This window comes from Polypterus senegalus, chromosome 3, assembly GCF_016835505.1.
Source record: "Polypterus senegalus isolate Bchr_013 chromosome 3, ASM1683550v1, whole genome shotgun sequence".
Taxonomy (NCBI): Eukaryota; Metazoa; Chordata; class Cladistia; order Polypteriformes; family Polypteridae; genus Polypterus; species Polypterus senegalus.
Genome location: NC_053156.1, coordinates 274,036,827 through 274,063,716, shown reverse-complemented (window position 1 = coordinate 274,063,716; position 26,890 = coordinate 274,036,827). Strand labels below are relative to the sequence as shown.

The following is a 26,890-nucleotide window of genomic DNA, read 5'->3' as shown; positions in this document are numbered from 1 at the left end:
GTGATGGTGAGTCCTCATCCCACACAGAGCCTGTACTGTTATGTTTCCTTTTTAAATGTTCTTGCATCAGTGTTGTGCTCTCGTGCCATACGAGGTCAGACCTGCACATTTCGCAAATCACAACCTCTCTTGTTGTTCTGAGGTTTCTTTTATGACCTTTAAATATCCTTGTTTATCATTTTGTTTTTCTATATTTTGTTGTTGTACTTCTGTTCGTTTTTATGTGTTGTTGGCCTTCAATTTAAGGTTCCTCGGCTAATTCTGGTGATTCTACACTCACCTAAAGGATTATTAGGAACACCATACTAATACGGTGTTTGACCCCCTTTCGCCTTCAGAACTGCCTTAATTCTACGTGGCATTGATTTAACAAGGTGCTGAAAGCATTCTTTAGAAATGTTGGCCCATATTGATAGGATAGCATCTTGCAGTTGATGGAGATTTGTGGGATGCACATCCAGGGCACGAAGCTCCCGTTCCACCACATCCCAAAGATGCTCTATTGGGTTGAGATCTGGTGACTGTGGGGGCCATTTTAGTACAGTGAACTCATTGTCATGTTCAAGAAACCAATTTGAAATGATTCAAGCTTTGTGACATGGTGCATTATCCTGCTGGAAGTAGCCATCAGAGGATGGGTACATGGTGGTCATGAAGGGATAGACATGGTCAGAAACAATGCTCAGGTAGCGCGTGACATTTAAACGATGCCCAATTGGCACTAAGGGGCCTAAAGTGTGCCAAGACAACATCCCCCACACCATTACACCACCACCACCAGCCTGCACAGTGGTAACAAGGCATGATGGATCCATGTTCTCATTCTGTTTACACCAAATTCTGACTCTACCATTTGAATGTCTCAACAGAAATCGAGACTCATTAGACCAGGCAACATTTTTCCAGTCTTCAACTGTCCAATTTTGGTGAGCTCGTGCAAATTGTAGCCTCTTTTTCCTATTTGTAGTGGAGATGAGTGGTACCCGGTGGGGTCTTCTGCTGTTGTAGCCCATCCGCCTCAAGGTTGTGCGTGTTGTGGCTTCACAAATGCTTTGCTGCATACCTTGGTTGTAACGAGTGTTTATTTCAGTCAAAGTTGCTCTTCTATCAGCTTGAATCAGTCGGCCCATTCTCCTCTGACCTGTAGCATCAACAAGGCATTTTCGCCCACAGGACTGTCACATACTGGATGTTTTTCCCTTTTCACACCATTCTTAGTAAACCCTAGAAATGGTTGTGCATGAAAATCCCAGTAACTGAGCAGATTGTGAAATACTCAGACCGGCCCGTCTGGCACCAACAACCATCCCGACAGCAGCTGACTCAGGAACAGATCCGCCACAACATGGCAAAGTCGTATAGCAGTCACATTCTTTTTTTGACTCCGTAACAAATCCGTCTGTATTCCGGCAAGCTCAGTTCGTGCTTCTGTGGGAGGGACAAATGGATCCGCCCACATTTCGTCATGTAGATTAATTGACAGTTCAATCTCTTTCCATGAGAGCTTAAGTTAACGTGAGCGTAACACGCTTATGTTTTGAGTTCGCGCTCAAATTTGCGCGCCACAACGAGCAGTCTGAAAACATTTACAGACAACGGAATTGTTTTGGAGGAAGTGAGTCAAAAATTCATTTTTAACAGTTGTGAGAAGTTCAAATGCTTTTTATATATAGTTAGCACTGCTAATTATTTTTAATGTGTCGCTATCATAGCAGGTTAAGATGAAATGTAATGAATTATGTTAACATGTCACTGTAATCATTTTTAGTATTTGTACATATTTAGGCCGCAATGTTAAATTCATGTGCTGAATATTTTAGGCTCCACCAAATAAGGGTTAGTAGGCGCTGTGTTCAAAATAATTTATTAAACGTTTTGTGTTGAACGTGGGCTTATTTCAGATACGCTAGAGAAAAAACGATTTAAGACATCATTATTTTCCTACCTTTTGTTTTCCCATGTAAGTGGCTTCGTGACCGCTGGAGAGGGTTACGTTAGTAAATCGTCAAAGCGCTGGGCTTTGTGAGATGTCAGAGGACCTACTAGTGAATCGAGCGCGACCGTCCGTTTGGGAAAAGAGGGTTGGGTGTTTGTCCAGCCAATACGGGGAAATGTGGTTTAGGCGAACCGCCAGTCATGAAACACTTTTAATTGAACGAACCTGCGCCTGTGGTAGTTTTAAACTTTTTCAGTGTCGGTTTAGTTTATGGAAGGTTACACAATTTAGTCTTTTCTGAGTTCTTCACTTTAATAAAGTGCTAGGATTCGGGTTGCACTCCTAATATTTGTACAAAAATTACATGATAAAAATATATAAACGATTTCTTTAATTTAGATACAAAAAGTACTAATGTTAATGTCTTTTTATTTAAAATATTTTAGCAGAATCCTGATGGGGATATATACTTTAACTAGCAACATTTATCAAGCATAATCTGTACATTACATGTATTTTCTCTGTCCTTTTAAAGTTAACGGTTGTGAATATTCAAATTAGAATGGTAAATATATATTCACATATATTGTATCTTGCTGGCTTCTGCTAAATAATAAAAAAAATCCTTGTAAATTATTAGTATCTTTTTTGTTATATTACAATTTAAGTGATATAGGTTACAATTTAACTGAGGGCGGCATGGCAGGAGTGCTGCCTCGCAGTAAAGAGACCACAGGGTTCACATCCCAGGTCCTCCCTCTGTGCAGTTTGCATGTTCTCCCCCCTGTCTACATGGGTTTCCACTGGGTACTCCAGTTTTCTCCCACAGTACACAGACATGCAGATTAGGTGGATAAAATAAATTGTCCCTAGTGTATGGTTGGTGTGTCTGTTCACCCTGCAATGCACTGGCACCCTACTATCCAGGGTTTGTTCCTGCCTTTCACCCTATACTAGCCAGGATAGGCTCCAGCAACCCCCACAACACTGCTCATCGTGTTAGAAGATGACTGACTGACTGACAATTTAAGTGATATGGAGACATTTACCTGTCAGTAATGATTTCATTTATTATTTGTGGTGGCTTTTGTATAACCCTGGTACACGTTTAAAAGCTGTTAACTAAATGTGTTTGTAGATCTGTTTTGTTTAAGCAAGGATCATCTGCAGTAGTAGTCTTTATTTCATTACCTCTTGCATTATTGCTGATAGGTAGTAGCTATTTTTGTCATTTTCTTATTCACTTAATGCAAACCAGGGTTGCATGTGCTGCTGGATCCTATTCCAATTAGCATTGGGCCAAAGGCAGGAACAAATCCAGGACAGGGCACCAGGGCTATTTTTGTTTTAATGTCTACAGTAAAGATAACAGCATTTAATGTTTGAATTTTTTTTTTTTTTTGTATAAATTAAAATGTGGAATTTAAACATTTTTTTTCTATGGCTAATGGATAAACTTGCTGCACATTGCAAACTACCATACAAAGCTTATCTTTAATCCATAGTCAAAAAAGCATTCTTGGTTTTATTAAAATGAGGGGTGAGGATGTGCTAGGTGGTATCACCTGCTGTTTAGGTAATGCATTTTGTGTGCAACATGTAAATATTATGTTTATTTTGAGCATTGTCTTTTTTTTCTTTTGCAGGATGTTTCTGGTAGTTCAGTTTTTAGATGAACAAAAAGCTGTGTCAGTTATACCACAGTCTTGGTACAGTGATGGCACAACCTTTTGGCCAAATTATAAGAGCAATCAAAGACTCAACAAAGCAGCAAGATATGCTGAGGAACCATGCCCTGACTGGACCAAGCATGATGTTAGAGTACTAAAGTCCTACGGTAATTGCAATGTTCAAGATACGAGTCGTATGTCCCTGACTTGATCCCTTTCACCAGAGAAATATTGCTGTAAAATATTGATTTCTTGCTATGTTAATTTTTTTTAATAGAAAAGCAACAAACATTTGTCTAAGGCCTTATTTTCATGTTGCAATCATGTGATTTTTCACTGTCTCCAGGCCTCATTTCCAACAACCATTATACGTTCATACTAGTGTTCATGAGAAATCAGGGCCTAGTTCACACCTTTCACTAACATGCAACTCTAGTGATTATCCATCCATCATCCAAACCGCTATATCCTAACTACAGGGTCGGGTGTCTGCCCCAGCCAATCCCAGCCAACACAGGCCGCAAGGCAGGAAACAAACCCTGGGCAGGTTGCCAGCCCACCGCAGGGCACACGCACACACTAGGGACAATTCAGAATCGCCAATGCACCTAACCTGCATGTCTTTGGACTGTGGGAGGAAACCCACGCAGACACGGGGAGAACATGCAAACTCCACGCAGGGAGGACCTGAGAAACGAACCCGGGTCTCCTAACAGCGAGGCAGCAGTGCTACCCACTGCGCCACCGTGCTGCCCTCTAGTGATTACATTTATCCAAATTGAAATTTACTCTTACTTTCTTACGTAGGTCTCTTACAATTTTTCCTAGTTTCACTTTGCTGGTTAAATGCTATGAAACTGTGATGCGATTACAAAAAGAAAATATGTGAATGCTAGATGTAAATGGGGCCTAGGTCGTAGTGATTTAAAAGATCACAGAAGTGATAATGTTATATTACATCACCTGATATTAACTTTTTTGAAATGCTTTTAGGAGATTACATGTCTGCATGGCAAGGGATGAAGAAGTCTTTGATTTGTCAAACTTCAGAATTGGATTCAGATGATGATGAGGATATAGGCAGGGTGAAAAGAGCTCCTAAACTAATGTAAGTTTGATTCAACTTCACATGTGTTTTATTGAATGTATGAAACGTTTGTTTTGAGTAATATATGCACATTTAATCTTCTGTAAACAGCCACTACTATGGTGACATGGACTGTGAAAGTGAACATGAAGACTTGGCTAATAAAACAAAAGTTCCCTTGACAAGATTTTCAAAACCTCAACAGTCAACTGGACCTTGCATGTTATCCCCACATTCTGCACCTCAGGTACCATCACCACCTTTACCATCTGTGCCACCTTGTTGCTCACCACCACATTCTTTGCTTCAGGTGCCACCTCCTTACCAGTCACTATTGCTCTCTGAAAATACATCTCAACAAATTTCCATGAGCCTTCCAAAACTGAAAAATACTTCTGAACTCTTCAAGCCTACTTACAGAGTGGATCGATGTGGAACAGAACCAATACCTTGCACTGGTAAGTTATGATCAGACTATTGATTGTACTTGTTTCACATATTCAACACATGTTTGAACATATCTATATGTTAGATACTTTATTAATCCCATATGGTATTTGTTGTCATGTTCATTTTGTGCCAGTATATTCCTTGATTTTTAGTGTTTTGGTTTTTAAGATGTTAAATTTTATATGTTCCAAAGGATGCTGTTTTAACATATATGAGAGTTATGTTTGCTCCAAAGTGCAAGAGTAGGATTCATTGCCTTTTCAAAGTATTCAAATGAATAGTATCATTTTTATATTTTGCTGGTATTTATTTTTCAGCTGCAGATCTTCATATCCTCACATTGCTTGAACATGTGAAGCACCAGCTGTCACAATTGGCTGTCATGATCAGTTCACTATCTGGTCGGCTAAACATTTAATGCTCACCTGATATGCCTGAGGAGGTCCAGTTTCCTTTGCAATCATTGGAGGAAGTGGGTGACTTTGAGGCCTGGTTGAAACAACCAACCAATGCTTTGAAGAAAAGAACATGGTATGGATTGCAAAGCTAGACTTTGTTCTCTTTCTGGTTTTGTTTAACTTAAAATATTCACTTGGATTGTGTCATAATTTTAAACAATTACTAATTCTTTTGTACATAATAGGACAAGACCAAATCTAAACATTATATGCTAATCATAGGCAAAATAAGAAACTGTAGAATCAGTTATTTCTCAATGGAAAAATATTTTATGTTTCTAAATTAGTTCTAAGGTATGGTATGACATGGGTAGAATGTCTGAAATAAGTCTGCATTTTTTTTTTTTCTTCAGTAATTATTTATCATGGGTAAGTACTGTATGTTTTACACACAATACCCATGTGACTTTACAATTATTTGTGCATGGAGCTGTAATATTTACATAAGTGTCATCCCAAATTTGCACTAATATAGTTGTTTTAACTGTTAGATGGGTTATCTGTTACAGGATGTTTATTGTGTAAGGGACTATGTTTAGGAAAATATTTAATAGCTCTATAGTGTCCTACAGTTACAAGAAAACTTCCTTTTACAATAACAAGAGTTGCAAATGTAAATGATGTCATTTGAGCTTTCTGAACATTACAATCGATGAATTTTGTGCTTCCTTTGTTATATACTGTACTATTATTATTACAAAATTAATGTCTACTGGATTGAATTACATTTAACATTATGGTTAATTATGAAGCGAATATTCAGCTGTTTTTCTTTTTTTACTTCGGAAAGTGTAACTTTTTAGCAATACTTGTCAGAATGCCAATCACATCAAAGTCAAAAGACAAATGCTTCAGAGTGACCATTGATGCTGTTTCTGCATATATTTTAGTATTTTAATTCTAAAGTCACTGCCTGTATATTATCTTTTGTCCTTGTAGATTTTTGTAATGGCATCTATTGGAGGACAAGATACCAAGCATGTCACTTGGAATATTCTTTCACATATTTTTGAAGATGATGTTGCAAAAAAGATAAACTGGAAGGGAGTTAATGAAAACCGGGCCTTCAGTCAAATGTCAACCAGAACCCTTATGCATAAGTATCAAGAAATCCAATTTTATGAGATTAGTCTAATTGTATTAAGATATTACATTTTATGCCTTTGGTGGCTCAGTGATAGTGCTGCTGACTTGCAGTAAGGAGACCAGGGTTTGCCTCCTGGGTCCTCTTTGTGTGGAGTTAGCATGTTCTCCCTGTGTCTGCTCTAGTTTCCACCCACTGTTCAAAGGCATATAGGTTCAGTTTATTGTAAAATGGCCTTTGTGTGTGCTCGCCAGTGATGGACTGGTGTCCTGTCCAGGGTTTGTTCCTGAATGTGCCCCAAAGCTAGCTGGTAAGCCTCCAGCCCCCCCATGACTCTGGTCTGAATTAAGCAGATTAGAAAATTACATATTTTAAGATATAGTATTTCAGATTTCTAGAAAATAGCAATTATTAAATAAAATAATTTTCCAGGTGTCTATCTAACACTTTCTGCTCCTTCTAAAACTCCTGCCACATTCTTAGGAGTTCTTGGAGTTTCCTCTACATCAAGAAAGAGCATTAGGAGTGGGTTTCAGGTTTTTATGCATTTATAACAAAGAATCATATATTTAAAATGAGCTAATTGCACTATTTTATTCTCAACCCCAAATAATAAGTAAAGAATTAGAGAAAAACTGCAACCTTAATTCAACGTTACAATTGAATTGTTGTCAATATTTCCATATTGATTATTTTTACACTTTCTCTACAAAAAAAGTCAGTCCACAATCTGTACACAGCCTTCATTGATCAGTATTAAAATAAGTTCACTAAAATCAAGCATAGATGATTTCATATCATTAGTCAAACTTGCTTCTCCTGTATTCAAAACATGTTGTTGTGTGGTCATTATGCAGTAATGCAGTGGTTCTCAAACTGTGAGGTGGGCCCCCCTAGTGGGGTCCGAAGTAACAAAATGGGGGAAAAGATGTGAAAAATAGAAAACAAGAATCGAAAATATGAAAAGTACATCTATTGAAACCAAAACAAATGAACTTAAACTACATTTTGATGCTAGAAAAATAACTATAGAGTTAGATAAATGTCGATAAGTTAAGTAGGTATAATAAAATATGCATCTATGATATATCATTAATTAAAAAATAAATTGGTATTAGTGGGCTCCTTTCAAAAAAACATTAGGGGGGTGCGATTAAAACTGTTATGAAAACTCGGTGCAAATACTTAAAGGTTGAGAAATGCTGCAGAAGTGCCAATCCTTATTTCACTATTTCTATTAGTGGAAAATGCCTTAAAGCAACTGTTTGCCATTTAATGTTTCTGGTAATTATTTTTCTGTGTTTGCCTGTAGGTGCAGTTCGCCAGAGTCAAGTGGCAGCCAAAGCTACAGATGTGGACATTAATAAATTTGCCATTAGATGGTTCAATTTGGCATCTGACCGTGGTGGTGGTCGCAAGGAGCGCTGCAGGAGAGTGCAGGCAGCAGTGCCTTCTGAATCAGGACTGATGTACATACACTTTAGTAGTCAAGTTTATTGTTGTTCTTACTGTTTTGGGTAGATTTCATCATTTTGTACTTGCATCCTACACTTTTGTGTAAATGTGTTCATTTTATATTTCTATGTTTTAACCATGTTACTAGATATTTGAACTGTTTAAAATATATTGTATTAATTAACTGTATTAATATATTGTGTTTGTTTGTAATTGTAGTTACAGCTTTTGATCCATGCAACTGCACTGATTTTACATAACAAGACAATAAATAAACCAGTTATATACTCAAAGTTGTCATTCAGTTATTTTTCTCTTAGAATTTAAGTGTCTGGTATTAAAAGTTATGTAGGAGGGAATATGGACAAGAAAATACTATTTAACTCAACAGGGCATGTAGGTGATATTGCTATAAATTATGTCATGAGTTGCAGGTTTTTTCTTTTCTTTTTTTTCATGTTATGTGTTTGGAAAGTGCCACCAACAAAGGTATACTCCGCCAACTCAACTGGAGTTGAAGTAAGCTAGCATCTCTGTAGAATCATTTTAGACCTTGATTAGTCCATTCCTTGATTTCCGAGGCTGTTCTTATAGACCATGGCATAATTAGGTATAATTAAATATTAGGAGGATGACCCTGTGTTACTCTTTCATAAAGGCAAGATCATCATTTCATCTACATTCTTTCAACATTTCACCAGAAGTTAGCCCTGCTTGCCTTATCCAGATTAGAAGCTGAGGTAATTTCAAGAACTTGGCTCTACAGGGGCCAGATCTGGCACAGAGTCAGTCTGGGGCTGTAATGAATGTGTGCCAGAAAAGGCCCGGATTTTAACAGAATTATTTGATGCTGGTCCAGCTCTGGTTTAAATCTGGCCCAGGTAGAAAATCCTGATCTGTGCCGGTATTGGGCCGTTGTGCAAAAGACACTGGACCAGGTTTGTATGCCAGATCTGGTCCTGATGTTATAGTATATCCAGGCCATATCTGGAACGGTGTCCATTTGCTGTCTGGGATGCTACGCTCAAAATTTCTTAAATCACCTTTCTTTCCCATTCTGACATTCAGTTTGGAGTTCAGGAGATTGTCTTGACCAGGACCACACCTCTAAATGCACTGAAGCAACTGCCATGTGATTGGTTGATTAGATAATTGCATTAATGAGAAATTGAACAGGTGTTCCTAATAATCCTTTAGGTGAGTGTAAGTATATGCCTGTGTGATTTCAGATTCTCTTCTTTAGATTTTCTAGTTACTTTTGAGCCAGTTTTTACCTGTTCTCGTGTTTGTGCGCTCTTGTTTTTTCTGGTTCATTGGTTGTTTTTCTGTATTTTCTCTGTTTTCTTTCTGTTCTTTATCTATAGCTTTACTTGTCATCTTTTGTTTCATTTTTTGACATTCTTGTGTATAACATATCTAACCATGCAGGTTAGTGAGGTCTCTGATTCTACTTGAGAATCTTTCTGTGGTCCCTCGGTTTCTTTTTGCTGTTTATTATGAGATTGTTCACTTGAGTTTCATAGCAGTGCTTGTCTGGCTTTTAGTTCTGTTTCTATGGAGGATGCACCCAGGATTGTTCAATATTTTGGCTGTTACTGTGTTTTATTATCTGTCTTTATGGACAGGGTTGTGCTTGCCATTGTTCTGTAGTGCTTTCATCATTGAATCCTTCCTGGTTTGTATGTTTTTGAGTTTGAGGTGTTATTTCATGTCTTCTTACACTTGTGCTTTATGGAGTTGGCTGATTGGGGTTCATTCTTTCTGCCTCTGTGGTGGAAATCTTACGTTCTTCTTTAATGGAGTTGATGTTAGTGTCTCCTCTGAATAACTCTGTGTTATTGATTTATTCAAATCCTTATGTTTGGGAGGCTATGAATTGCTTTATTTCTTTCATTTTCTTTGCCCCATTATGTTAGTTTCCGCATTTATTCAAATATTTGATTTGTCAAGTTTTAGTGTCTGTAGTTCCTTATTAACCATTTGATTGGTGACCAATGATTTTCCCAGTTATGGTCTTGTTTAATTATCTGTTTTATTACTTCTTTGTTCTTTTTAACTTTTTTGGTAATGATCTGCTAAAATGTGTACTGTAGTGATATCCCAAGTTTTCACTTTTGCTTATGTGAGTTGTGACACTTGTGTATCTGGATATGATGGGCTAACTAATATTCTCAATATTTCTGTGTCTGGAAAATTGTTTAGGAATTTCTCACTAATAGTATAATTGTTTTATTTTTAGGTGCCTCTGAATTACGGCCCATCTATTGAATGATTTTTCTTTTCTTGTAAATTCACTGTCTTGTATTCTCTTGTTGTAATTTATTCGTCTAATATTAAATCTATTGATTCTTATAAAAATCATTAGATTGTAAAATCTTGTGTAAAATGCTGGTAATTTTTTTAAAATTATGCCTTAAGTCTTTTAGTGTAGATCCTAAGTCCTTATCTTTCTAAAAATGAACTCAGATGGTACTTTCATGTTGCATTTGGGACTTGTTTTATTGTAGGACGTGCTTCTGTTGTAATTGTCCATGTTGTTTTCATACGCTTTATGGTTTGCTTTAATGAAATTACTGTAGAAAAGATTGAAAAAACGGTATAAGAATAGATTATGTCTCCAGCAGGTGGCGCTTGGTCCAAGGAAATGTGTTTTTTTAGAAATGTGGGACATACTTGAACCTGTAGATACAGAGTTCCCCTTCTTTAAACATGGAGGAAATTTATGGTACGAAAGGATATACTGTATATTCTATCTATCTATCTATCTATCTATCTATCTATCTATCTATCTATCTATCTATCTATCTATCTATCTATCTATCTATCTATCTATCTATCTATCTATCTATCTATCTATCTTGCTTTTGTTTCCCAATATTCATTGTAGTATAATCATTTGTACATACAAATCTGGTTCAGTGGAGTGCAGGAGACATTCATCGTGCAGATATCTTCTAAATAGTTCTTCCTTGGCACACTTTGCATATTGAGTGAGCTATTTGAGAAAATGACCAGGTGTGGGTCCCTACCATCCTCGCTACTTGAATATGTTATGTATGTCCTGTGCTCTTCTCAGACCCAAACACTGCATATTTTTTGACTGTGTCTGAGCAGTGCAGCTCTCCTAATCACTTAAGCCTGCCTCAAAGAACTGTCCTTACTTTAGCTGCATGCATTTCTAACATACAGTACAGATTAATAAATTAAATAATGTTTTTTCTTTTACCAAACTAGAATGGCTTTGCTTCACTCGCTAACCCCCGTGTTTGGTTTTCCGGATACACACTTTTAAGATTTTTTTTTTCTTTGAATTGTTGCTATTTCATTAGTTTCACTTTTATTTCAGAACTTCTGCAAAAACAATATTTGTAATCTTTCGTGTCCCAATATGCTGAATCTTTTAAATGGGGTCTGTGAGACTTGTGTTTAATGACTTTTGTACCATAATTCAGGATAGGTTTCTCTGTTTGGAATTTCAGCACAGACAAAACAATTTACATCATCAGCAGTTAATAATTTTTTTGCAAAGTAACCAATAAATGCATGTGAGGTAAACTCCGTTTTTGAAATTCTCTGACTTAAACTTCAAAGCCTTACAATATTTAAATATTTCTGACATATCACCTATGTCCATATATTCGATCTCTATTCTCCTTTTCGTTATTTCTCAGAGTAATCATTTCTCTTTCTTTGTGCTAATCCAATGTTTACTTTCTTTGTTTTGACACTGTCGTTTTTTTCTGCTTTTATATTCTGTATCATTTGTTTCTCGCCTACGTTTTTTGAATTCCAGTTTTCATTTTCTCTAACCTGTTCTTCATGTGTTTGGCCACCTTGTTTCTTAACCTTTTTATGAAGTTTTACTTTGTTTTCTACTCTGTCTTTTATTTCTGACCTTACTTTGTCCTGCTTTTTTTTCCAATGACACCTGGTCCGTGATGATTATTTTCCCTTTGTTTGCGCTACTGCGATCTTTACTTTCTTTTTTTTTATACTTTCTAATTTTCCTACTTTCATATTCTTTAACTTTCTCCACATGCGTATCACACCGTTTTTTTTTTTTTTGAGCCTTTTCGAATTCCACTGCTTTCATAATCTGAATGTGTATAGCGCCAACGTTTGTGAACGTCTTTATGAAGTTCTACTTTGTCTTTTACTCTCTGTTTTTTAATTCTGACCCCGATTGGACACGCTTTTTTGTTCCAGACTGATAACTACTTTCCTTATTTTCTGAATTTGCACCATGATTATTGCTTTTCTTTTTTGCTCTTTTTTCTCTCCAATGCTTTTGAGTCTCTTTTCTCTGAGCTGCTTTCTTCTTCGCTTAGTCGTCGACGTTTCATTTATAGCATATTGTCCTTATACGCTTCATATGCGCTGAGACCCTGGATCTGTGTGTGCTGTGTGTTTTGCTGCCCGTGGTCTTATTTGATATTAGTTGTAAGCAGGGCGTGTCTTGCAAGAATCTCATGTTCTACGACATCGCGAGACAGTCCTGGGTCAGTCTCTTGGCACAAAGTCTCATGTTTAAGGTCCCCAGCGAGACGCTCCGTGGCCAATCTCTTTCGTCTCACGGTTCTTCACTTGAAGATCACATCTCATCTCCCGTCTTTCTGTCCCAGGATTGTCTTTCTGTCCCAGGATTTTTTTTTATAATAGAGAGATGTTTCACCTGTCTTGCCTTCCTGAGTGTCTGTAAAGGGAAATAGAAATAGAAAACGGCACCGTTTTCTTTTAGAATTTTTAGTCGATGTTTGGGTTGAAGTTGTTTTAGGCATTAGACTTGGGGGATCCCTTGAGTTGACATTCTGTCACCAGAAGACCTTGTCAGTAAGGGGTTTAATTCTTGTAAAGAAGCAAATTCTCTTGTTCCTCCATCCCGCTTGTAATTAACCAGTGTTTACAATGTCTACTCTGTATTTGATTTTTGTTCAGTGTTTTCTCCTCATCTTGTTCCCTCTTTAAAGATTTTTATTTTCAATTTAGAATATTTTTTTGCTTTTGTAGCTTATTCTTTGTTCAAAAAGTGAATTATTATAGGCACTATATAACAGACAGACAGACAAACAGATCTACAGCTGTTGCCTGCATGGTCTTTCCAATCGCATTCACTGTAGCTTGTAACTCCTTCATAGTTAACACAGGTTGATTGATGGCCTCCCTCACTCATCTTCTTGTATGATCACTCAGGTTTTGTGGACTACCTGCTCTATGCAGTTGTACAGCTCTGCCATCCTCTTTCCATTTCTTGATGACTGATTTAACTGGACCCCAAGACATAGTCAGTGATTTTGATATTTTTTGTTTTTCCCACCCCGATTTGCTCTTTTCAATCACAATTTGACAGAGTTGATTGGAGTTCTGCTTTGTCTTCATTGTGTGGGTTAGCCTACCATACTGACTCGTCACAAGTTGTCCCCCTTTCTGCAGACAGGGGCATTTAGACTACAATCAACTGAAACTCCAGACAGGTGGTCTCCAATGAGCTAATTCTGTGACATCTAAAACACAGAGGTGATTTAGGTGCTTCATATGTGATTTTGTGCTTTATATTTGTAACTAATTCAGACCACTTTGCTGAGAGCTCTTTTCACTTTCACGCTAAAGAGCCTTTTTCTGTTGATCAGTGACAACAAAGCCATATTAAATCCTTTGTGATCCAATGTTGTATAACAATAAAATATGAAAACCTCCAAGGGATTGAATACTTTTTATAGACAGTAGTAATGGATATTTAATGCAAATCAGAGAAGGTTGGGCTACTGAGAGTGCATATAAAGAGCCATGTATGCTGTATGTAGTCATCTCACAACAGAAAACGTCTATCAGCAATACCAAGTATGCAGTGAGTTGTAGACAAATTCACCCCTGAACTGAAGATCATCCCTACACAGAACAGAAAAAGGCCACGTGGGGACTTCAGTCAGGTTTTCAGAGTTGTAAGGGGCATTAATAACAATAATAATAATACATTTTATTTCACAGACACCTTTCTTAACAGTCAATGTCACATTACAATGAAATGTAACTACAGTAGTAAGATATAGAAACAAAGAGGACGATAAGTTCAAATAGCAATAAGGTACAGAGACAGTGGCATAACTAGGGGTGGTCTGGAGGGGGTGGCACATTTTTGGGGCAGCATTATTGGTCAAAAGGTTCAGTACAATTCGTGTGGGTTCGGAAAAATTTCAAAAAGTAAAATTCTCTGATTTTTTTTTTATCCATAGACTGTCCTTCTGTGAAGGCATCAGACACAGCAGTTGAAATTTATGAGGCAATAACAAAAATAAAAATAAACATTACACCGATAATAATTTCTAGGAAGATAAACAACTAATTTACAATTTTGTTTCGTTATCGATTCAAATGCGTTCTTGCTCTGCACAGAAAACATCCCCACCTATCACTTGTACACTCCACCGGTTCTGGTTTTCGCAGTGTAATTATATTAAACTAATAATCAGAACACGGCTTATCAGTCGGTTTATGCGATTTTCTTGTCTAGTTGATGCTTAGAAATAATTATATGGGAAAAATGATTGTTGTTTCTCTGTATATGAATAAATCTACGCAAAATGTATCTTAATTTTTAGTCTATACATCATTTTAATTTTCTATTTAAATAGGTTAATATATTCAGATATGTTGGAGGGCAGCAAACTGAAGCCCCGAGTGGCACGGACTGGAGCTACCCCAGTGTACAGAGGTAGTAGCAAACATCAAAGATAACAGCAGTAACAGCGTTAAATTCATAATTGGTATGCCAGTCTGAAGTGATAAGTTTTGAGGACAGTTTTAAAATGTGTTATTAAGTCCAGTTGACGGATATGAGAGGGAAAAGAATTCAAAAATGGAGGAACACGATGAGAGAATGCATTAATAACATAATCCAAAAGATTTCTTTAGGCTAAAAAATGAAACAGCAGCTCATAGCAGCCAAGTGGTTAGAATTGCAGTACACTGGATTCAACACTTGATGACTCTATACTCGGAGTTTGAACATCAGCCCCTGTGCCTGTGTGAACTTTACTCATCTCACGATATTTCATCTTTCCTCCCACATCCCAAAGATCTGCCTATTGGGTTAAGAAGTAACCCAGCATGAGCGAGTGTGTGTTCATACCCCATGGGCTGGCACCCTGTCCAAGGGTTTGACTCTGCCTCGCTCCCCACAACACTAAACTTGAATTAATGGCTGTACAGTGGACACAAGCAGAAGTAACTCAAGATGAAAATCAGAAGAGTTGTGAAGATACGGTATGTAGCAAACTACATGTCTCTAATACTCAAAGCAGATGCCCGGTAAGGTTTTAAAAGACATCAGAGTAATTTATTGGCATCCAAAAGGCCTTGATTGACTAATTGGTAGCCCATATGTTTAAATATGTGTTCAAAAACACACAATAGAAATCCCCAAAAATTAATAAATAAAGGCCAACAGAAAAAAACCTGTGCTGATGTGTGTCCTTGGCTGAACTCCCCAACTCCCTGGTAAGTGTTGCAGATCCGGATGATACTCTATTTAAAAGTGCCTTTCTAATGCCTGCTAAAGGTTAAAATTGCCCTGCTTTATCTTCAGGCTCTTTAATTAATGGCAGGAGACGCTGTGGTCTCAGCGGCAATAAACATCAATTAATTTTCCTTCTACAATAATCTGTCAGCTTTCTAGCTCAGCTTTAGTGCTTAATGTATTCCAGAATGAGTACTTGCTCAACTTTTTTTTGCTTCTCATAGCAAAAAGAAAAAAAAAATTCAATTCTCATATTTTTCTGAGTTCCCCTGATGCACAGTCCATCATTATGGCTCTAATAAAGTTATATTTAACTCTTTTCCCATGAAATTAATTTGTATAATATCAACGACCATTCATCCATCTTCTAACTTGCTTATCAGGAAATAACCCTGGATTGACGTGTCATACGCACACCCATACCAGGCCACATTAGACAAAAATATTAAGGGGTACTCCTCCAAAAAATGTTATGTGTTACTTACCCCATGTCGCTTATAGTGATGGTTTTTAATATGTTTTCATGCAGACCAAGGATAACAGAATTTCTGATATAGTAAGTGTCTATGTGTCATGTTTTTATTCAGCATTTTCCTTTTGGCTGCTGGTCACAGTTGTGCTTCTTGTCTACTTTGTTTAATTTTGTATCATTTATTTTTATTAATGTTTCTTTTATTTATAATGAACATTTTGTGTGTGTGTGTGTGTGTATTGGGAAAGGGGCATGGCCTAAGTTATGACCCTTGTGTTTTTGTGGGTGACGCCCCAAGGGGCGGGGGTTCACCTGCCAATCACTACCAGGAATGGCCCGTCACCTTATTTAAGGGAGGCCCTCCCATAGTTCCATGCACTTCACTGAACACGCTTGGGAGTGGAGTGTTTTCTTATGTTTCTGTACTTTCGCTATTGCTTTGTGATACTCTGGATTTTGAACCCTTGTTCTATTTGTGACCTCGCCTCTGGATTTCATATTGGGACTGTGTTTATTGATATTTCTTGAACCTCTGCTCTGTTTCAACCACCACCTTTAGATTCTGTTGTGGACCACCCTGCTGAACCCAACATAGACAAGCGTGGGACACAAGTTCAAGGCACACACTAATTTAATATTCTCTTTCTACCTCGTGGGAAACGCTTTCCCCTGTTTCCCACAAGTAAAACACATGGTCTCAGCACAAGCACGGCACACAAACAATTCTCTTCCTTCTTTTTCTCTCCTTTTTCCTCCACTCCTCTGATCAAGCTTTGTCTTCCTCCTCCCGACTCTCACTCCCAAGTAGTGGCTGCTGGCTCCTTTTATAAGGCACCCTGAAGTGCTCTGGGTGCTTGATGGCTCATTTCCGGCAGCACTTCCAGGTGTGGTGGAAGGACTACCCATAAGAGCTCAGCAGCTCCTGCTGCAGTACCCCCTGGTGGCACCAACAGGGCTGCACCAAACTCCAACTCCCATAATAATAATAATAATTCTTTGCATTTATATAGCGCTTTTCTCACTACTCAATGCGTTCAGCAATTGCAAGTTAAGGGCCCTGCTCAAGGGCCCAACAGAGCAGAGTCCCTTTTGGCATTTATGGGATTCAAACCAGCAACCTTCCGATGGCCAGTGCAGATCCTTAGCCACAGAGCCCATGAAGCCCTGCGGGAGTCTGAGGCACCGCTGCAACCCAGGGGGGCTGCCATCTAGCATCCCTGGGGAGATAACACTCTGGCCACGCTTGCTTCCCTGGTTGCTGCTACACTGTTTCGGGATGTGGTTGCTATGTCTGCCTTGCCTCTTCAGGTATCTCCTTTTTACTCTTTGGAGATCTGGGACTTGCAAAGCCTTTTCTAAAATAAACCATTTATTTTTATAATGATTTGTCTCTGCCCTTTAGGTATCTAGTCAGGGTATTTGATGGTGCTTTCCCCCTTGTCAGTTTACAGCACTATGGGGAGCAACACTTGACAACAGCAAAAAATATCCAAATGTACATGAAAAAGTCTCATTTGTTGCATGTCATGTCAAATAATCATATGCTCATAGTGCTCCAAATACATGTATTTTTACTAAAATACTGTTAAACTAGCCATGGTATCTGTCACGGACAGCTATCTTTGTACCATATGTACCTTAGCACCTTTTCTCTGTATTACCGTGTGTGAACGTCTTGTCACTAGTGCACCCTCCTGTAAAGCCTGCATCTCATACAAATAGTGACTGAAGAAGTCATTAAGAAAGATTAAGCCACACTGTAACAGTGGCAATATTTTCTGTTTCTTTTCAGCTCTATTTTGAGCATTTTTATTTGAAAGACTTAAGTAAATGGGGCCTGTGGGGTTGGTGCCCCAGAATTTACCTGCATATCAGCATATCAACAACATGTTTGATTGCATTTCATTTCGAAATGAATAATATTCCATATCTAAAGTAAGATTCTTTCTAGCAAAATGTTCTCTGTGAACAAGTATTTAAGGACCTCATTTTCGGACACAGACAGGCTGACACGTTTAAATCACCCCACACATGTTTATTCTCCATATTATCTACAAATAAAGTGCTCACAAACCCCAATCCCAAAGTCCTGGCCTCAAAACAACAATGCCTTCTCTCTTCAGGCCGCCTCCTGGTCTCCTCCCAGACCTCGTCCGTCTTCCACCCGACTCTAGTCAATTTATGAAGGGAGGCGGCCCCTTTTATAACCACCAAGATGTGCTCCAGGTGTGTCCTGGCAATCTTCCACCAACATGCCCCAGTGTGGCGGAAGTGCCAGCTGCATTCCTGGAAGCTCTCCAGGTGTCCCTGCTCCTCTTCCCCCCAGCACTTCCGGGTGTGGCGGAAGTGCTGAGGTCCATGGCTCCCAAGGCATTGGCGCGCTCCTTGGCGGTGACCACGGGCCCCTACAGGGTTGAGCTTCAAAGCTCTGTACCCGTGGCCCCCAAAGGCACCAAGGTGGTCGGCATGAGCTCTCCTCCGGTCCTCCTGGGCGTCCCGGCCAAGTTGACCCCAGCCATCTCCAACAGACTTTAATTTTCCTTTTAATAAGATGCTATTTGCATTAACTGATGCTTCACCTGAGGTCTCCGCCACCTTTTTCCATCTGAGAAACATCTCTGCCTCTTGCAGCATTAAATCTTGCTGGCTTTCATCCTTTAAAGGATGAGCTATACAGTAAATGATCATAATAAACTGTAAAGAAATGGGTTATCTGTTGTGACAGATTCGGTGCTTGCTCGCACCCTTGTACCCTCGGACCACACATCAGACACCAGATAAAAGTCCAAATAATTATTTATTATAATAATTATGTGCACAAAGCATGCTCCTCACCACAATTCTCCAATAATAATCACAATAAATCAATCCTCCACTCCCAGACGCTTAGCCACCCTGCCTCCCAACTCAGCTCATTGTCTGGAAGCTCCCACAGTCCTTTTATATTCCCTGACCCGGAGGTGTTCCTGCCCAATAGTCCACAAGTCCTTATTCCTTCCAGGTCAGGGTAAATAGTCCTTTTCTTCAACCCGGGAGTACGTCGTTTCTTCCTGTCACGTGACCGTGACGCACTCCCGGGTCATAGGGCACATAAGAGCCTACGAGCCCCCCTACAGCGACGCCTGGTGACCCCCAAGGTATCCAGCAGGGCTGTGTACAAACACTACATAGTCCATGATGCCCTGCTGGAACTCAGGGCATGATCATGCTGTCGGGAGAGCTCCTTCTGGCGGCCTGGGGTTGAGGGCCGGAGTAAAATGCCGGCAATCCACCACACTGTATAAGGAATTTCTCTGGATCAGAAAACAAGCAAATTGGGGGTCTCTTGATCGTTGATATTCTTGTCTTTCCTAAAACCTTCACTTTTTAAGAAGGGAAATCCGAACATGGCTCTCCAGACACAAACAAGCGCCCGCACTCTGCTGTGGCAGATCCATTAGAAAAGATAACTCTCAGATTTATTAAATCTAAGAACAGAAGGTCTGGCCCAGGAAAACTAAGAGCAGATTTGTTAGATTAAATCCCCCCACCCCACCACCACCAGCACCAGCACCAGCAAACTGGTAATCCTGAGCATGTTAATTAGAAGTCTTCCTTTTGAATGCACTAATGGGCCATATGTTTTTTAATAAACCTCCGAATAGCATGTAAACCATTTCAGAGGAAAGAGGCCTACACCAATTACCGGCAGTGACAGTGAGCTTGATTTTAATTACACGGGTCCATTTAGCCCCACCATGTAACATGCTTCATATAGGCAACAAAATTGTTTTGTTGCCATGCAACCAAGATACCTTTTTTCTCAGAAGTGCCTCTCAGATAAGCAAAATCACAGATTACGTAGAAATATATACTGTGGTTAATGGGAATTGTTTCAGATTGCCAGGCATCGGGCTCCCATCAGTACCCATCAGTAAAACAGATTAGCAGAGAGCTAATTGTTAAGTAATTCACTTTAAAGGACCTGGTTTGAATAAAAAAGAAGGCTTATTAATGCGCCACTTCAATCAGAGACGGCCACCTGCCCGAGTACAATATTGTGCAATTGTAGGCTTGGAGAGAACTGGTTGACCTGCTATTGTGGGGTTTCATTAGCTCCTAGAAGCACTTCAAGATTGTAATTCTAGGGCAGCAACTCCAACCAATCAGCTTTGAATTCACCCTCTGACATCATAAACCAGGGTTTGTATGAATAATTTCATCTCCTTAAAAAAAAAAAGCTGTTTAAGAATTCTTTCAAAATGTAAGTGATGGCAGTTTGTCTCCAAGCTTGGAGGATTTGCATACATCTTCATAAAGGATAAAGGGTCTTTTTCTTCTAGGAATGTAGGATTTTGTTGCCTTTTCAAAAAAATCCCAGCTTTAAGATGTCAGGGGCTAACTTTACATCAGATTGGTTGAAGGTAGATAACTGTCCTCGAACATCCTCATGAATTCTAGAAAGAGTTGATACTCAACAATTTCTGAATCACTTGAGTAAGGGATTTAAGACTATAAAGGTTAAAGGTTATTTCCACACTGAAAATAAAACAACATTAAAATCACAACGTTATGGCTGTATAGCCTTCATTAGGTCAGTCAGTCAGTCATTTTCCAACCTGCTATACCCTAACACAGGGTCACGGGGGTTGTGCTGGAGCCAATCCCAGCCAAAACAGGGCGCAAGGCAGGAACAAATCCTGGGCAGGGTACCAGCCCACAGCAGGACACACACACACAACCACTAGGGACAATTTAGGATCACCAATGCACCTAACATGCATGTCTTTGGACTGTGGGAGTAAACCAGAGCACCCAGAAGAAAACATGCAAACTCCACACAGGGAGGACCCGGGAAGCGAACCCCCTTCATCAGGTGTGCAACTGAAAAGGAAAGAGGAGGTAACATAAATAGGAAAGGAAGGAGGAAACAAAGCCAGGGAAGATGAAAAAAAGAAAAAGTAACAGTAGGGTTGAAACTGCCATTAGAGAAGATGAAGGCAGAAATTGGAATATGGATCCTGGGCTGACCATGAGCTTAGGTTCTTCAAATTTTTTTTTTTAAAGTGTCTTTGAAGACCTCTGAAATAACACAAATGGAGAGATCAGTGTGACTTGAAGTGTTATACAATAGTCCTTTTTAAGGTCTTTAATTTTAACTGCTCCCTGAAATGATCTGCAAGCCAGTACCCAGTTTCTCCTGTAAAGATGGCTCAACATTTCTTATAAGGAATGCAGCAAATAAGATTTTTAAACTGGTAGGAGACCTGTTGTTTGATATTGAATTAGTCAGCAGGATCACACACAAGGGTATTGTTGGAAGCATATTTGTAAATGACACAGTGGCTCCTGTTACAGCTCAACGTGCCTGATGAGGACTCTGCCTCTATGCTGTTAAGTGAGCTGTGGAAGAGAAGTTGGCATAGGTTAGGTGCTCAATGGAAAGACATCAGTCTGCAAAACTGGGTACATTCAGTTCAATGACCCGTTACAGAGTGTAAATGCCACATGGGCTGGGTGGGCATCCCAGCCAGAAGAGGGGATGTTTTCTTGCCTGGACGGTAGACTCCTAGCAAGCAGACAAGCATCCCGGCTGGGAGGAGAAGGGGATCAGACCTGGAAGAGATAGCCAGAAAGGATGGATGGACAGCCAACCGGAAAAAGAAGATGTCACTGGGCGTTTTTTATCCTCCCAGCATGCTAGATGGCAGCGGCCCTGGATATCAGTGGGAAGCCAGCAGGGCATGCCGGGAAATGTAGTCCAGCAGGGCAGCGCTGCTGAGTCCACTGGGTACTGTAAGAGGGCTCTGCAAGGAGACAAGCTCCCTGCTGTAATGGCACTGGAACTACTCCCAGGTCCTTAATAAAAGGGACCACACTCTCTTACCCAAGTGAGTCAGAGCTGGGAGGATGTAAGGCAACACTCAACTAGAGTAGGGCAGTGCAGTGGTAAGAGTTGGAAGGAGAGATATTTTTGTGTATTGAAGAGAGAAACCTGTGCTTTTGTGCTACTTTGTAGTATTGTGGAAGGAATACGGTTGAATAAACCATCCATTATTTGCACCCGGGACTCTTTGTGTGTTCATGTTGGGGGTTTGTGACTTCAATGCTCTGGTTTTTATCACAAGAGAAAGAGTGTAAGGGTGGAACAGGAGGAACAGCAGGACATGGATATCATTATTGGGGTTCCTCTTTGAGTAGATGTTATCATATCTATGATTGAGGGCCCTGTCCACAAGGTGAAAAGGGTGTCATCTATCAGTGAAGAAATATACTGATTGCAGCTGTGCTTGTTCAAGGTTCTGCTTGTCTCATTGAATGATTCAGGCAATTAAGCAATACTCATAATACAATTTATTTATATAGCACCTTTACCATGCTCAAGTCACAGGGCCCCAGAAAGAACAGGAGGATACAAATATTATCTGCATAAAACACTTAAGCAGATAGAGGATATGCAAAGCACTAAATAAAAAAAAGACAATAGACCAGAGTAAGATACTATTAATTCAATACTAAAAGAAATGCCTGAACATATAACATCATTTGTAATATAACACACACACACACATTATCCTGAGCATCTGGAGAGAGAGAGATAAACTGAAAGAATGGGCAGCGTGTTAGGTTAAGTTAAATGCCTTCCTGAACAGATGAGTTTTAAGTTGTTTTTTAAAAGTATGATTTTAGTCGGCTAATCTAATTAATTTAAAGAGGTCATTCCAATGTCTAGGCACTTTACAGCTGAAGGATCTGTCACCCACAGAGTGCAGGTTAGTGTGGGGCACACCAATGTTGGCAGAATCTGAGAATGGGAGGATGCCGATGGAGACTGATGTAGTCCAGTGCAAGGACATTTTACAGCTTTTTAGGTTATTAAAACTAGAATCCCTGAAGCCTACAAAAAAACTTGTAATCCCAGCCCACCTGAAATTCCTTCTCACCTCTCCATCAGCGTCTTTTGTTTTGAAAATGTGTTGATCAGCACAAGCAGCAAGCAGCCTGTTGTCCCACCCCCTGCCTTGACCAAGCTCAACTCGGGCAAAAAGTTCTCCCAGCCCAAGGCTCCTTATCTGCATGTGAGGTTCCTGGAGTTGCATAGGGTAACTAATACAGTATATCATTATTTGAAATACATGAATTTCTTGCATGTGACATGTCTACAAAGATCTGGGTAAGTGTAGGATGACATGAAATGCGAGAAATGCAAGAAATGCTGAACAAATACCTAAGGCAGAAACTTTTTCCATGTTATACTAATAATGACGAGAAGGGTATAATGTGTGAAGATGCTTTTATTCAAGAATATAACCAAAGTAAAAAAAAAAAGATAATTCCATTTACATGTTGCTGTCAATGAGTTAGAAAATTTCATATTTGATCCTGTAAGGCAAAGGGAGCCAGTGAAGGTGAAGCAGGATGGGTGTGATGTGCTTGCTGTTGCTGGTTCATGTTAGGACTCTTGCAGCAGAGTTTTGAATTAACTTAAGATGTGATATAAGATTTGAAGGGGCACCTGCTAGTACAGAGTTACAGTAAACGATGTGGGATGTGATGAAAGCATGGACAACTTTCTCTGCATTAGAAAAGGACAGGAATGAACGAACATGGAGTATGTTACTGAGGTGAAAGGAAGAAAATTTCTTAATGTGGTGTATGTGAGTGGAATAAGAAAGGGAGGAATGAAAAATTACACCAAGATTCCTTTTATCAGAAGAAGGTTTGATGAGATCATCACCAAGAGTAATTTAAAATGAGCTAATTTTCTTAAGTTGCGCTTTAGTCCCAATTTGCAGGAGTTCACTTTTGTTGAAATTTAATTTTAAAGAGGGCTGCTCCATCCAGGTTTTAATTTCACTAAGACCAGTTGTGCGCTGAGAAAGCTCTGAAGTTCCACTTTTAACATTGAAATAGAGCTGAGTATCATCTACATAAAAATGATAACCCAATTCAAAGTGATGAATAATATGGCCAAGAAGAAGCGATATAGACACAAAAGAGGAGAGGGCCGAGGACAGAGCCCTGAGGAGCTCCTTGTGTTACTGGCACTGAGCTGGACCTGCTATTGCCAAGATTAACAAACCCTTGCCTATCAGTCAGATAGGACTAAAACCACTAGAGAGCAGTGCCAGAGAAACCCAGAATGTTCTGCATTCTGGACAGTAGAATGTTATGTTTTCCAGTGTGATGTATACGTAAATAATTCCACAGATGAAGCATATTCATTTTAAAAGTTCAGCTCACAAAAAACAGCTCACAAAAAATAAGGAGAAAAAGGGTTATTACAAAAAGGGAAAGTTCTTCTATAAGATGTTTCTGTTTATCATCTTCATCATTGTCATCATCACTTGACTGTAATTATTGTGGGTTTGCAGAAGTTCACAATTTTTGAACCATTTTCTCAATTGGTAGTTGCTTCCCTTATCTTGTTGACCATTGGTGGCACATCACGATTTATTAGTTTGCCAATGTAGTACGACAAACATGGTCTGCCTCTGCTTCTCTTATTGTAGTTCTCAGGTGACCTGTAAAGAACATTTGGGTTGATAAGCTCATTAGTTGGTTTCCTGAGGCAGTGTCAGTTGTTGTGTGATCTGAACTAATGGTTCGACTTGCATTCTTCCATGTAGGGAGTTGCTTATTACGTTGTCCAAGTATCTGGGGCCTCATGTATAAACGGTGTGTATGCACAGAAATGTTGCGTAAGAACTTTTCCACGTGCAAATCGCGATGTATAAAACCTACACTTGGCGTAAAGCCACGCACTTTTCCATGGTACCTCATACCTTGTCACACGCAAGTTCTCCGCTGCAGACTGGCGGCACCCAGCGTCAAAGCAATGCTACTGTTCATGTGTGGTTACACCTTATCTTCCTGATGTGGCTTTATAAATACACTGAAACTAAACACATATTGTTTATTAGTGTAATGCATCTGATTGTAATTAACCTGTAACAATATAATGGTCCAGGGAATAGCCATAGTATTCCAAATACCATAACTGCTTTAGCGTTGTTACTCTCACAGCACCTTCTTCTTCTTCTTCTTTCAGCTGCTCCCATTAGGAGTTGCCACAGCGGATCATCTTTTTCCATATTACTCTCACTGCACGACTCAGAGTATTTATATCACTGTATCTGAGTGTGAATCACAGCAGCAGCTGATCGGAAAGAGAATTATCGGTATACAGCTTCAAGCACACGCTACCTCAGCCACTGCAAAACGTTTTAAAGCCTTTCCTGTACGGACCTCGCGGTTCAGAAACAGTTTCATCCCAAGAACTTTAAATGCACTCAATCAATTGCTCCTTGTAGAACTGTTTGTACTTATAAGTACAATCACCCCACTGTAAACTTGCACTACAGTTATAATATCTCACAACCTGAGCCACTTTATAAAGCGCGTATTTACATATGATGACAATATCATTTTTAAGATGAAATGCAGCAAAATATGTTTATTATATTATACAGATAAAACTTTAACTTCATTTAAATAATCTATATTCTTCACTGGGACTGGCGTGAAGGATAGAATAACTAAACATGTACTATGAAGATATTTCAATGTTCCTTAAACATTTTGAAGAATCAGCGCTCTAAGCTTACAGATGGCTTAACGTCTATTACAGAGCTGATTGTGTGACGGTCGGTTACTTTGAGAAAGAAAAACAAGGACTGCAGGGGCGGCCACCCCAATATATATTGAATATAAAACAGAAAGAGACACTAACGACACAGCTAAAAACACAGCAACAAATTTCGGCAAAAGTTAAATGCTTGTGTCATGAGCACGAGGCGGCTATGCAGTGTCCGCAACGGACGTGGCCATCCACCGTGCATAAGCTACCTTACTAACATTGGCGGTTGAAGGAGCCACTGATTCTTCCTCTGCCCAGGGCCGCCACAAGCCTAAAGCTGCCCCTGAGTACTGCTGCAATAAATAATTTCATCAAAGGTCGCACACAATCACTGTGCCGTGAAGCTCATGTTTAATAATGTGCTTTAACTCCTATCATCATGAAAATGATATCACGTATACATCTCAGTATTTTAGTTATTCAGAGAGCTGTAATATCACGAATGTAATGGATTCTGTGTCCTGTCGGAGGAAGAGAGCCGGTTTAAGAAGCAAGAAGTGATTCACACACATAGAGCACATAGAAGATCACATACAAAACAAAGCATTTAACGTGCTACTTTAATTACAATGTGATTTGAGAAACTGGTTAATTAAACGATTTTAAGATGAAGTTTATGATGTTCTACTATAATGACAAAATAAACTACGTTTTGAAAGTGGAAATGTCGAGATTGAAGTTGTGCCTTTTTTTCTCTGTACCCTAATAAGCTATCATATGACACTCAGACAGTGGGCTACAACTCGTCTTTTCATGGCGACTTTGATATCTGACCACTTCTTTTTTATTTCCGGCACCGTGTGACCTTGTGAACGTGAGCTTTCAAGTTTCTCCAACACGCTATGTCACTCGATCAACTTCCTTTTGTTGATTATACCACGGTTTAATTAAACAAATAGTATGTTTTTCCTTTGCCTCCACTTGGTATTCGCTGAAATTCTTATATTTTCCCCCATGCTTTTCCCATTGTCTTTTCACAGAAGGCTGAGCTTAAGGGCGATTCATATTGATTTGCATATTCAAAGAGGCGTAATTCTGGGAGGAGTTGGGGGCGGGACAGAAGGCGCATGCACGAGTGTTACTTTTCACACTGACCAGGATTTATGGAGCGGAAGAACATGGAAGTTGGAGTACGCAAAGATTCCT

General features: G+C 39.3%; 1 protein-coding gene across 1 annotated transcript; it reads left to right on the top strand.

Moving 5' to 3' along the window:
* Positions 1–3,413: 3,413 nt before the first annotated feature.
* Positions 3,414–5,644, top strand: LOC120526907. Its single transcript, XM_039750008.1, has 4 exons — positions 3,414–3,773; positions 4,600–4,714; positions 4,805–5,151; positions 5,461–5,644. Exons 1-4 carry the CDS (start codon positions 3,470–3,472, stop codon positions 5,559–5,561), a joined length of 867 nt encoding a protein of 288 aa, XP_039605942.1. The 5' UTR covers positions 3,414–3,469; the 3' UTR covers positions 5,562–5,644.
* The last annotated feature ends 21,246 nt before the right edge of the window (positions 5,645–26,890 follow it).

Excerpts from the sequence above, each read along its gene's own strand:
- LOC120526907 (XM_039750008.1), top strand. The coding sequence starts at position 3,470 with ATGAGGGGTGAGGATGTGCTAGGTGGTATCACCTGCTGTTTAGGTAAT. Across the intron at positions 3,774-4,599 it reads TAGAGTACTAAAGTCCTACG|GAGATTACATGTCTGCATGG; the intron begins GTAATTGCAATG and ends AAATGCTTTTAG. Across the intron at positions 5,152-5,460 it reads AGAACCAATACCTTGCACTG|CTGCAGATCTTCATATCCTC; the intron begins GTAAGTTATGAT and ends TTTATTTTTCAG.